Genomic DNA, 13823 nt, shown 5'->3' on the forward strand with positions numbered 1-13823 from the left:
TCCAGGCCCATTTTAAGTTTGCCAAAGACCATCTGGATAATCCAGAGGAGGCATGGGAGAAGTTCATGTGGTCAGATGAGACCAAAATATAACTTTTAGGTATAAACTCCACTCGCCGTGTTTGGAGGAAGAAGAAGGATGAGTACAATCCCAAGAACACCATCCCAACCATGAAGCATGGGGGTGGAAACATCATGCTTTGGGGGTGCTTTTCTACAAAGGGGACAGGACGACTGCACCGTATTGAGGGGAGGATGGATGGGGCCATGTATCATGAGATTTTGGGCAACAACCTCCTTCCCTCAGTAAGAGCATTGAAGATGGGTCATGGCTGGGTCTTCCAGCATGACAATGACCCCAAACACACAGCAAGGGCAACTAAGGAGTGGCTCCGTAAGAAGCATTTCAAGGTCCTGGAGTGGATTAGCCAGTCTCCAGACCTGAACCCAATAGAGAATCTATGGAGGGAGCTGAAACTCCGTTTTGCCCAGCGACAGCCCCAAACCCTGAAAGATCTGCACTGTAAAAAGTGATAAGTTGACTTAACTTAATCACTCCAAAAAGTGATAAATTATCAAGTAAATAATAATTAAAAAAATGAAGTTAAGTGAATTGTCAGGTTCACTTAACTTATTTTTTTAAATTATTATTTACTTGATAATTTTAAGGCAACGGGTTTCCTCAATTTTTTTAAGTTAAGTCAACTTATCACTTTTTACAGTGTGGAGAAGACCTGTATGAAGGAGTGGGCCAAAATCCCTGCTGCAGTGTGTGCAAACCTGGACAAGAACTACAGGAAACGCCTGACCTCTGTAATTGTAAACAAAGATTTCTATACCAAATATAGTTATATTTTTCTATTGTATAAAATACTTATTTCATGCAATAAAATGGAAATTAATTATTCAAAAATCATACGATTGTCACGGTGCACACAGCAGGGAGGACACAGGAAACACGGAAACGAGGATGTAACTCAAAAACATACTTTACTAGGACATCAGGGCAGGACAAGGCAAGGCAGACACTGACAGGAACACCGGGGAGTAACGAGTAGACCAGACAAAATGGCACTACACAGACAGGACTATAAATACACAAGTAAATTAACGAACACGGCTGGACACGAATAAACTACTAATTACATGAAACGAGAACAGGAAACAAACCAAATATGGGCACAAGAGGCAGGAACACATGACACACACACAACAGTTCTCTTACATTACTCCCCCCTCCCGAAAGGCTCGTCCCGAGCCTACTCAGTTCCATCAGGGAGGGGGGGTGGGCGCTCTGGAGGCCCCTCAGGACAGACACAAACATACACAGAACGGGGCCTCCAGCGCGGAACAGAAGGCCGCAGGCCGAGGTGTAACTCAGGAAGCCATGGCAGGTGGTCCTCATGCCCATGGCCTCGTTCCTCGGCCCGGCCACTCCAACCGGAACCCTTCTACCCCCCCCAAAATTTCCATGGGGCAGCTCGGGGGTATCAGGATCCCGGGAACCAAACGAAATGGAATTTATTAAAAAGACCTTGGTCACTGGTCAATACGGCGGCAGCCGGCTGCCACGACAACCACGGCGGCAGCCGGCCGGCTGACCATCCCAACGGCGGGGACCGGTGGGCTGTAGGAAGCCCCAACCGGTGTCGGGCCGAGTGACTTCGGACGGCGGGTTGGCCTTCCCCGCGAAACAGTGGGCAAGGTGAGCCGCGAACAGCGGCGTGATCTCCCGCGAACAGCGGGGTCCTTGAGCCGCGGACGGCGGCGTGATCTCCCGCGAACGGGGGGCTGGAGTCAGCGGCGATCCGGCGGGCATTGAGTCAGCGGCGATCCGGCGGGCATGACTCCCGTGAACGGCAGCCTCCTCTCCAGCGACCGGCGGGCTTGGTGATCCGCGAACGGCGGCCTCATCTCCCGCGAACGGCGGGCTTGGTGATCCGCGGACGGCGGCCTCACCTCCCGCGAACGGCAGGCTGGAGTGAGCGGCCGGCATGACTTGGGGGAGCCACGGACAGTGGGTGTGCTTTCCTCACGGACCGCGGCGTGAGACCCGCGAACGGCGGGCAAAAACACCAAACACAGGAACAAAAAAAACACTAGAAAAACTTGACAAAACAAAACGCGGTGAAGGGACGACGCTTACTGTACTGGTCTGGTCTTCTGTCACGGTGCACACAGCAGGGAGGACACAGGAAACACGGAAACGAGGATGTAACTCAAAAACATACTTTACTAGGACATCAGGGCAGGACAAGGCAAGGCAGACACTGACAGGAACACCGGGGAGTAACGAGTAGACCAGACAAAATGGCACTACACAGACAGGACTATAAATACACAAGTAAATTAACGAACACGGCTGGACACGAATAAACTACTAATTACATGAAACGAGAACAGGAAACAAACCAAATATGGGCACAAGAGGCAGGAACACATGACACACACACAACAGTTCTCTTACAACGATGGGATTTTCTGGATTTTTTTTTATATTCTGTCTCTTACATTTGAGGTGTACCTACGATGAAAATTACAGATCTCTCCATTCTTTGTAAGTGGGAAAACTTGAAAAATCGGCAGTGTATCAAATACTTATTTTCCCCACTGTATGTTGGTAGCAAAATTTCAGTTAGTGCTAATTTAAATCTAAAAGCTATGTAATATAAAATTATAACATTTTCTAAGAACTTTAAAATTAATTGGTAGTTAGCGCATAGTTAGCACTTAGTTATTGGATTGGTCACACTTTTTAAGGTCCAATTCTCGCTATTAACAAACGATTAACTACGACTTTTACCTTAATAAACTCCTAATTTGCTGCTTATTATTAGTTAGTAAGTTAGTTTAGGTATTGGGTAGGATGTACAATATGGTCATGCAGAATATGTGCTTCATAAGTACTAATAAACAGCCAGTATGTTAATAACAGGCATGCTAATAAGCAACTAGTTAATAGTGAGAATTAGTTCCTTTACTAAAGTACCACTGGATCTCCTACAGTTGACAATCAACATTTTCTGAGAGTTAAGCACCTCTTTCCTCTGACCATTTGCTAAAAGAGTCATATAATTAAGTAATATAATTCAAAATTAATTATACTTAATGAAAAAAAAAACATTTTAAGAGCCCTTTGCTTCCCATTCACCTGGGTAAGAAAAACATACCTTTCCAAAAAAAGATCTCTGAACTTCATGTAGAACATTCCCTCACTTCACTGTTTCTTGTCTCTTTGCCTCTCTGCTCTAAACCAGAGCTAGAGGGTGTTAGTTGATTTACTTTCCATGTCTCTCTTCTCCTCTCCTTTGGCCCATCTGACACCCCGAGAAAAAGAGATTGATGTTGATGGAGGGGTGCAGAGAGTGGAGCACTAGTTCTCTCTTGCTTGTCTGTTCAGTAATAGGGGCTGTTCACAGTGCTATCACTCTCCTCGGCCCACTAATCACCACCATCACAGCAGACACACAAACACGCACGCGTATCACCAGATGTCTTGACAAGAAGTTTCAAAGAGCTAAACACAGCGAGGTGATAGATGCCTCAGTGTACCCGTCAAATGTTTAAAGACATCAATGAAATGATGGATAAATGGGTAAAAGACTAGATGGGATCCAAAAAGTGAAGGAAGATACGTTATAAACCATATCAGTCAGACTGAATAATAATTAGGCCACATAACATTAGTCATAGCTGATTGCTGAAAAGCAATAATGATGTATGGATGAACGGATAGTTGGATTTAATGAACTGAAATGTGCTAGTTGATGCCATTCAATTTAAATACATTTGCCTGGAGATCTGATCACTATGGAAATCTTGACTCATTCGCTGATGCATTTACAACTCCACAGAACTGTTGAAATATTGTTGCAATAACTGTGTTGCCTAGGAGACATATTTTTGACAGCGCTGCCAATACGCGTACAGCAGAGAACGACATTGATAGACGCTCGTATCAAGCAAGACAACTGTTGTCATGGAGATCGGAACCTTTAGCCTTCCGTGACAACTCTCACACATTTAGATTTTGAATAGATCTGCCGAAGGAGAGGTTTCAAGTGCAAGCTGCAGTCTATCCTCCTGGGCCTCCGTCCAATCTGAGAAAGAGAAAATGAGTCCCTCTCACACCTCTTTTCGCCACCTCTCTTAGGGAAGTGCTCTCGTTCAACCGTCAATTTTTGATGAATAAAACAGATTGAGGTGCTTCTGTGTGAGTGTGATGCGTTTTCGTGATCTGTCAAAGCTCTCAGCTGAGCTTGTAATGAAACAAGTGGGATCACTTCACACTGCTGGAACAGCTGCTTCTAATAATCGAAAGATTGTTGTTGCATTTGTCTTGATAGTTCATTTTGATAACTGGAGACATTCGGTTCCATCATAATTCATAATTTCAAGAATTGTTTTTGTCTCAATTTTATGCTAAGAGTTTTATAAGGGCTACACATGAAGGTTTGGCTGGTTACCATGAATTACTTAGAACCTCCTGGTAGATGCCGCCCACCATCTGGGAAGCATCTGTCTCATTGACTGCTATTAAAAAACATAGTGTCTTGAATTATAGAGTGTGTGTGTGTGTGTGTGTGTGTGTGTGTGTGTGTGTGTGTGTGTGTGTGTGTGTGTATATATACACACTCACTGGCCACTTTATTAGGTAAACCTTGCTAGTACCGGGTTGGACCCCCTTTTGCCTTCAGAACTGCCTTAATTCTTCGTGGCATAGATTCAACAAGGTGTTGGAAGCATTCCTCAGAGATTTTGGTCCATATTGACATGATAGCATCACGCAGTTGCTGCAGATTTGTCGGCTGCACATCCATGATGCGAATCTCCCGTTCCACCACATCCCAAAGGTGCTCTATTTGATTCAGATCGGGTGAATGTGTAAAGTGAACTCATTGTCATGTTCAAGAAACCAGTCTGAGATGATTTGATCTTTGTGACATGGTGCATTATCCTGCTGGAAGTAGCCATCAGAAGATGGGTACACTGTAATCATAAAGGGATTAATATGGTCACAGGTAGGCTGTGGCGTTTAAACAATGCTCAATTGGTACTAAGGGCCCCAAAGTGTGCCAAGAAAATATCCCCCACACCATTACACCACCAGCAGCAGCCTGAACCATTGAGACAAGGCAGGATGGGTCCATGCTTTCATGTTCTTTATGCCAAATTCTGACCCTACCATCTGAATGTCGCAGCAGAAATCGAGACTCATCAGACCAGGCAACGTTTTTCCAATCTTCTATTGTCCAATTTTGGTGAGCCTGTGCGAATTGTAGCCTCCGTTTCTTGTTCTTAGCTGAAAGGAGCGGCACCCGGTGTGGTCTTCTGCTGCTGTAGCCCATCTGCTTCAGGGTTTGACGTGTTGTGCGTTCAGAGATGGTATTCAGCATGCCTTGGTTGTAACGAGTGGATATTTAAGTTACTGTTGCCTTTCTATCATCTCTAACCAGTCATCTCCTCTGACCTCTGACATCAACAAGGCATTTTCGTCCACACAACTTCCGCTCACTGGATATTTTCTCTTTTTCGGACCATTCTCTGTAAACCCTAGAGATGGTTGTGCGTGAAAATTCCAGTAGATCAACAGTTTTTGAAATACTCAGACCAGCCCATCTGGCACCAACAACCATTCCACGTTCAAAGTCACTTAAATCCCCTTTCTTCCCCATTCTGATACTCGGTTTGAACTTCAGGAAGTCGTCTTCACCACATCTAGATGCCTAAATGCATTGAGTTGCTATCATGTGATTGGCTGATTAGTAATTTGTGTTACCAAGTAATTGAACAGGTGTACCTAATAAAGTGGCCGGTGAGTGTGTATATATATATATATATATATGGAGATCAAAATTAGAGAACAATCTATAAATACTTTATTTTTTTCTGAAATATGGTAACACTTTATTTTAGAGTCTCTTACCTAGTTGCTTATATTAGCATGCATATTACTGGAATATTAGCCATTTATTCGTAATAATTAAGCACATATTAATGCCTTATTCTACATGACCTTATTCTACATCCCTACCCAACCCTACCCAATACCTAAATTTAACAACCACCTTACTAACCATTAATAAGCAGCAAATTAGGAATTTATTGAGGGAATTGTTGTAGTTAATAGTGAATATGTGTTCCCTTTTCTAAAGTGTATCAGCTGTACGTATACCATTGTTCTACTAACATGTTTGACAAAATATCCAAGGCATTTCAACAAAAATCTTTATTTTATTTATTATAGAACAATAACCACTGTAGCATGAAAGAAGATTACAACTAACAGATTACAGCTGTCAGAAATTAGTAGGAAGTGTAAAGGCCCTTGCTTTGAATGATTTCGGCACATCTGTGGCTGCAGGTCATCAGTAGTCTCTCACACTGCTCTGGTGTGATCTTGGTCAAAGTCCCTTTAAGGCAAGTCATGTCACTCGGCGTCCATCTTTGAAATGCCTCTCGGGCATCCAAGTGCAACTCCTATCTCTTTGAATGGGGAAACATCAAATTCTCCAAAACTGTTCACTAAGCTAACTATTAAATTTCATATTTGAAATCACCAATGAAATCTGACAACGACTGTGTCATAAATGTAGTTTCTTTTGCTCAAATAGTGTTATAAAAATCGTATTTTTTGCATGCACAGTCCTGAGCGCACGTCTTAGAACACTGACTGTTTCTATAGCAACCGAGTCTTCTAACAGCAGCTGCAGTGACGCGCTGACTTTATTGATTAGCGATTGGCTCTTTCGTTCAGAAGGCGGGGCTTCCTGCGATAGAGTGGCCATATTAAGCGTTGCATTTTTCCCCATTCAAAACTGTACAAGTGACACGTCTTGGGTATTCTATAGTTTTTGTCTTGGTCCATTCTTCTTCCAGTCTCTTCCATAGTTTGGTAACTGCACTGGGTTTCTTAACCATAACTTTGTCTTCAAGGATTTTCAGTCGGGTTTAGATCAGGACTTTGGCCCGGCCATTTCATTATTTCAATGTTCTTAGCTTCAGGGAACTGCTTTATCTGTTTTGCAGTGTGATGTGAGTGTTGTCTTGCATGAAAGTTGCAGGCTGATTGGGAGATGTTCAAGAATATTCAAGAAATTATCTGGACAATCACCTGTCACAGAGTGGTCCACCATAACAAAATATATATATAAAATTGGCAGCATTCCTCCAGTTTTCCTCCGATTGTAAGATATTGTAAGATTGTTTATTATTATATATTTTATCTAATTTATTTAGCCAATCATATATTAGACTTGCTGACTTGCTGTAGAGTTGTTGAAATGTGTAATAACAATACATGTGTAATATATTTTACTTACGACTGATGTCTGATAGCATAGATGTTGTTGCTTCCCTAAGAAATAAATAAATGTATTATTACTTTTGGCAGAATATGCAGGTCTTTTGAAAGGGTGTCAGTGGTAACACTTCTTTTTTTTTCTGAAACTAATCAGCCAAACCTTGAGCCACTGGACTGAATGAACTCTACTCAAAACAAACAAAAACAGGGCTGTGTTTCCCTAGCACTGGGCCAACACAGAATCTGTTCCATTTTTAATATATTCTTAGCTTATTGTGGGAAAAAATCTGTGGAATCCTGCAGAATGAATTTAAATGTGTTAAAAGTTGCTGAGAGTACTACGCTCATATTGGTAACTGTAAGCATTATTAAATTATTAATGTTTGATTAATATTTAATGTCTGCTAAATATTAAATGATTTATTAAACAAACATGCAAAACCCAGGGATATACTGTAGACATCTTTTTGAATGATGGATGTTTGAATTCCTTGGAAGCCTGCAGAGGTTTCAGTTGAATTCTGCAGGGTCGGATTCTGTGAAGGTCTACTCATCAACATAAAGACACAATGTTATGTGTAGACCTACTGTACAGATACTACTGGGCCTATAGTGTGCACTAATGAATAATCGAAGGGTAGCATTCAAAATTGTTTTCAGCCAATGTAATGCAATTTGTCAAGTTTCAAGCAGTGTCTTAGTCAATCCAAGGATGTATAAGATAAAAAAAAAAAAGACAAATATTTTTCAGAATTCTTGTTGGTTTGTGTAATTTATTGAAAAACTTTTTAAATGAATTCATATTTTAAGTAATAATAATGCATATTTTGTTCCATACACCATGAATACAGGTGAGTGTACTCATAAATTATTAGTCAAAATTTGTTTTAAGCTTTTTATTATTATTTTAACAGGTTTTCTATATTAATATTAATCAAGACAATACAAACAAAACAGCCTCACAAAATATATATCATAAAAGATTAATTTAAAGGTTTATGCCACCTAATTATTACTTTAAAGGGATAGTTCACTCAAAAATGTCAATTCTATAAAGGTAGTAAGGACATTGTTATAATAGTCCATGTGGCATCAATAGTTCAACCTTAATTTTATGAAGCTACAAGAATTGTGTGCAAAGAAAACAAAAATAACGACTTTATTCAACGATTTCTTCTCTTCTGTGTCAGCCTTCAACTAACCCTTTAATCCCAACAAAAAATAAATACATTTTCAAAAGTTAAAAACATGTTAATCATAAGATGTGTATTGAAGTCATTCCATGTATGATTAGCATTTTAAATGCATTTCTGTACATAGTGTAATAGATTGAGACAAAACAAATGAGTGTCATGTCATTGACCTGTCTACCATACATTGTGTTCCAGGTAACCCTCTGTTAATGAACTCCTCCATGCAGCCAGACCTGACCGTGTCACGGACCTACACCGGCCCCATCTGTTTCCCTGACTCCATGGAGAAGGAGCTCATCCCTGAACCTGCACTCTTCGACCCCCTTCCTGACCTCAAGGTCAAAGTTCACAGCTCCTTTATGGTCTCTCTGGGTGTGTCTGAGAGGGCAGAGTATCATGTGAAAGCCCCTTCCCAAACGTTTCCTCGCGGTGTGGTGCAGGAGATCGGCGGCGGTGGAGGCACGCTGGGTGGGAGAGGGAAGAGCCAGCTGGCTCCCGTCCAGCCAGCGCTGGTCTCCAGTATGATGACTGGCAAGCGACCGCTCAGGACCAGCGGGGTGTTCGGGCATGGTGGAGGGCGACTGGTGGTGCCCAACGCAGGTGTGTGTTTAATGCATGCTGTAGAAAGATTAAAGAAGTGAATTCAAGAATTCAAGAATTCAAAGCAGCAGCAGCAAAACAACAGCAGAAATTCAGCAGCAGCAGTGAGTTGTGAAAGAATGAAAGAATTGTAATTCAGAAATCCATTGTTGAAGGCTTACTGGGAATTAGATAAAATATATCAAATATAATATTAGAAAAAAGGTAGTGTATATATATTCTACAATATAAAATATATAAAAAAAATTATATATATATATATATATATATATATATATATGTGTATATATACAGTGTATATATATATATATATATATATATACACCTCAAAAAGCATTTCTTATTACTATCAATGTTAAAAATATTTGTGCTACTTAATATTAGTGTGTAAATATTTTTGATGAATTCAGTGTTAGAACTGCATCTAATGTCTTTACTAGATAGATTAATTTCTGTTTAACTTTTTTTCATATAACAAGGTGACCTGAAGATTTTCCACATTGTTCTCAATGTTCATAAAAGTAAAAAGTAATTTTAAAAACGTGATTGGTTTTTTACATGTCCTGTCTAAGTGGTGGTTCTAGGCCAAAATGGTTTGCTTCATAAATCTAGGGAGAGATAAGCTGGTATGCAGACACACACCAGTTTCTTCTTTGTTCTATCTCCATTTCTCTTCTCATGTCTTTCTCTCTCACGTACAGTATATCCAGTGGCTGTGCTGTGCATTAGCGAGGCTGTGCACACAGCACCCAGTGGCTGAGAGAGGGGGCAACTGACAGAGAGGCAGACAGACCAGCAGGGCGGCATTGATTTAGGAGTCTCTAGGGCCCATCTCTCTCTCTCTCTCTCTCTCTCTCTCTCTCTCTCCTCTCCCTCCTTTACACTCCCTTGCTCTTTTTCACCTCTGATCCTGTCACATGCAGTAAAGAGCCTTGACAGGCTGGCAGAAGTGTGTGAGAAAGGTTAGAGGCTAGTGCATCTGTTGAAGCGTGCTGTAGTTCTCGCTCATCCTATTTAAGACCTTTACAGACGAATAGTGACTCTAACAGCTCTACAGGTGCCTTGTCACTTCACAAGGTGTGTGCACATGTGCGTTGTACACAAGCATTCTTAAGGAAGGTTTTGAATTGATTTTTAAGAAGATGTGTTGTCATGCACGAGTCCCACAAGAAAAAATTTCTGCTGTTTCTAAATTCCAACCTCGTGCCAAACTATTCATTCCACTCAAAGGGCTTCTGGGAAATTAAGGGTTTTTCCAAAAGAGGAACTTTGTTTGTTCCAGTTTAGCATCCAAGTCCCATTCCGTCATGTTGTCAGATCATATAAATTGTTTGGTTTTGTGTGTGTGTGTGTGTCTGATCTTGGACTAGGTGTGAGTTTGCTGGTGCCTCACGGTGCGATTGAAGAGGACACAACCTGGGAACTGTACATGAGCATTACCCAGCAGGACTCCAGGTAATATATCCAGGACACTGACGCACAAAATCATGTATTCAACTCGCTCTTCTGCTCTCTTCCAAAACCTACAGAGCTGCCCGCGGAAAGAGAATTTTAAGGCCCGACGTGGAGGCTGATGCAACTTAATTATGCTGTCTTGTAAAATAAATTTTTTTTGCCAAATTCTATTTTGAAGAACTGCAAGAAACGTAGGGAAATACAGTACATAGACAAAACCTTATCAGTCATGCAATACTGAAAAATATTGATAAAAAGAATTAAAAAACAAATTGACTAAAACCAGTGACCATTAGGTTTAGTGTTATGGTAACACTTTACTTAAAGCCTTTATGTATAATGCAGTATAAAGGGTTGTTAAAGGTTATAATGCATTAGATTTATTCATAATGTGTGTTGTAATACATTATATCTTGTCAGAAATAATTATAACAGAATTTAAAATGCAAAGTGTAACAATGAATTGATAAGTTATAATTGTGGTTACAATTATTCATGAGATTGTATATTGCATCATAAGGTGCACTACAAGGCATAATTAATGCTTTAAAACTAATTTTATAATGAATTATACATAAATGCTTTAAGTAAAGTGTTACCATGTTATTTCAGTATGATTGAAATACTACTATTGTCAGGTGTGGGTGAAGGGATAGAGCGAGGACTCAATTGCAGGAGGCAAAAGGGCTTTATTAATACAAAAAATGTAATAAACAACAAAAACGACCTCGTAGGGGAGAATAGACTGGCAAGGCAGGACAAGGCTGGACAGGACCTCAAACAGGGTAACATTGACGACAAACTGGCACAGGACTGCAAACACAAGGAGATTATAAAGGGAGCAAATGAGGAGGGTAACGAGAAAACACAGGTGGGGCAAATTAACCAATAATCAGGAAGCAAGGTGGGTGGGGTCAAGACAATTGGCATGAGAGCACATGGCACATAGAACCAAACAAGACAAGCCATGTGCTCACACAAAACACAAACACAAGCACATGGCCAGCAAAACAAAATCACTAGCCATGTGCAAAACAGGACACGAACACACAGCAAATGAGGAGACTCATAAGCTGCATGTTCACAAAACATGACAAACATGAAAGCACGCAGCCAATGAAAAAAAAACACAAGCTGCGTGCAACACAGAACAAGACAAAACAAGAGAAAGCCGAAATTGAACCACGTGCTGAACAAAACACACACACTCACAGAGGAGCGCACAGCCCGAACGAACTCGAGACCACACACTCCTATAGCAAGAACAAGAACAAACCTGGAGCGTGAGTGTCCAAATCCCAACACGAAACCAGAACTGAGTCTGAACAAGACAGGAGTGCCAGGATCCGAACACCACACCCCAACATGAAACAGAGCATGCAGACGAGAGAGAACACCAGAAAACAAGACAAGAAGGGAGTGTCAGGGCTCCGTCACAAAACCATGAATAAACTAGACCGAAGTGACAGAACCCTGACAACTATAGTTTTTATTATTATGATTAAATTTTCCATTTTCTTTGTAAATATATTTGGGTAATACAGGTCCTTTTCAAAAAATTAGCATATTGTGATAAAGTTCATTATTTTCTGTAATGTACTGATAGACATTAGACTTTCATATATTTTAGATTCATTACAACACAACTGAAGTAGTTCAAGCCTTTTATTGTTTTAATATTGATGATTTTGGCATACAGCTCATGAAAACCCAAAATTCCTATCTCAAAAAATTAGCATATTTCATCCGACCAATAAAAGAAAAGTGTTTTTAATACAAAAAAAGTCAACCTTCAAATAATTATGTTCAGTTATGCACTCAATACTTGGTCGGGAATCCTTTTGCAGAAATGACTGCTTCAATGCGGCGTGGCATGGAGGCAATCAGCCTGTGGCACTGCTGAGGTGTTATGGAGGCCCAGGATGCTTCGATAGCGGCCTTAAGCTCATCCAGAGTGTTGGGTCTTGCGTCTCTCAACTTTCTCTTCACAATATCCCACAGATTCTCTATGGGGTTCAGGTCAGGAGAGTTGGCAGGCCAATTGAGCACAGTAATACCATGGTCAGTAAACCATTTACCAGTGGTTTTGGCACTGTGAGCAGGTGCCAGGTCGTGCTGAAAAATGAAATCTTCATCTCCATAAAGCTTTTCAGCAGATGGAAGCATGAAGTGCTCCAAAATCTCCTGATAGCTAGCTGCATTGACCCTGCCCTTGATAAAACACAGTGGACCAACACCAGCATCACTGACTGTGGGTACTTGACACTGGACTTCAGCATTTTGGCATTTCCCTCTCCCCAGTCTTCCTCCAGACTCTGGCACCTTGATTTCCGAATGACATGCAAAATTTGCTTTCATCCGAAAAAAGTACTTTGGACCACTGAGCAACAGTCCAGTGCTGCTTCTCTGTAGCCCAGGTCAGGCGCTTCTGCCGCTGTTTCTGGTTCAAAAGTGGCTTGACCTGGGGAATGCGGCACCTGTAGCCCATTTCCTGCACACGCCTGTACACGGTGGCTCTGGATGTTTCTACTCCAGACTCAGTCCACTGCTTCCGCAGGTCCCCCAAGGTCTGGAATCGGTCCTTCTCCACAATCTTCCTCAGGGTCCGGTCACCTCTTCTCGTTGTGCTGCGTTTTCTGCCACACTTTTTCCTTCCCACAGACTTCCCACTGAGGTGCCTTGATACAGCACTCTGGGAACAGCCTATTCGTTCAGAAATTTCTTTCTGTGTCTTACCCTCTTGCTTGAGGGTGTCAATGATGGCCTTCTGGACAGCAGTCAGGTCGGCAGTCTTACCCATGATTGCGGTTTTGAGTAATGAACCAGGCTGGGAGTTTTTAAAACCTCAGGAATCTTTTGCAGGTGTTTAGAGTTAATTAGTTGATTCAGATGATTAGGTTAATAGCTCGTTTAGAGAACCTTTTCATGATATGCTAATTTTTTGAGATAGGGATTTTGGGTTTTCATGAGCTGTATGCCAAAATCATCAATATTAAAACAATAAAAGGCTTGAACTACTTCAGTTGTGTTGTAATGAATCTAAAATATATGAAAGTCTAATGTTTATCAGTACATTACAGAAAATAATGAACTTTATCACAATATGCTAATTTTTTGAAAAGGACCTGTATACCTATATACAGTGCCCTCCATAAGTATTGGAACAGTGAAGACAAAATTGCTCTGTTGGCTGTGGAGTCAAGACATTTGCAAATATGATTAAAAGATGAATATGAGACAAAACTACAGAATGTCACATTTTATTATTAGCCG

The 13823-nt window shown here is 41.1% G+C and overlaps 1 protein-coding gene across 1 annotated transcript in view; it reads left to right on the forward strand.

Annotated features, from left to right (window-relative positions):
• The window catches only part of LOC306856026 (netrin receptor UNC5D-like), a gene marked incomplete at its 5' end in the record, with an annotated part of 279601 nt that overhangs the window by 242367 nt on the left and 23411 nt on the right, over positions 1 to 13823 (forward strand). Inside the window, 2 exons of the mRNA XM_079394991.1 lie at positions 8691 to 9095; positions 10466 to 10550. Coding sequence (XP_079251117.1) covers positions 8691 to 9095; positions 10466 to 10550 — 490 coding nt within the window. The remainder of the gene's footprint in view (positions 1 to 8690; positions 9096 to 10465; positions 10551 to 13823) is intronic.

Source organism: Barbus barbus (genome assembly GCF_936440315.1).
Source record: "Barbus barbus genome assembly, chromosome: 36".
NCBI lineage: Eukaryota > Metazoa > Chordata > Actinopteri > Cypriniformes > Cyprinidae > Barbus > Barbus barbus.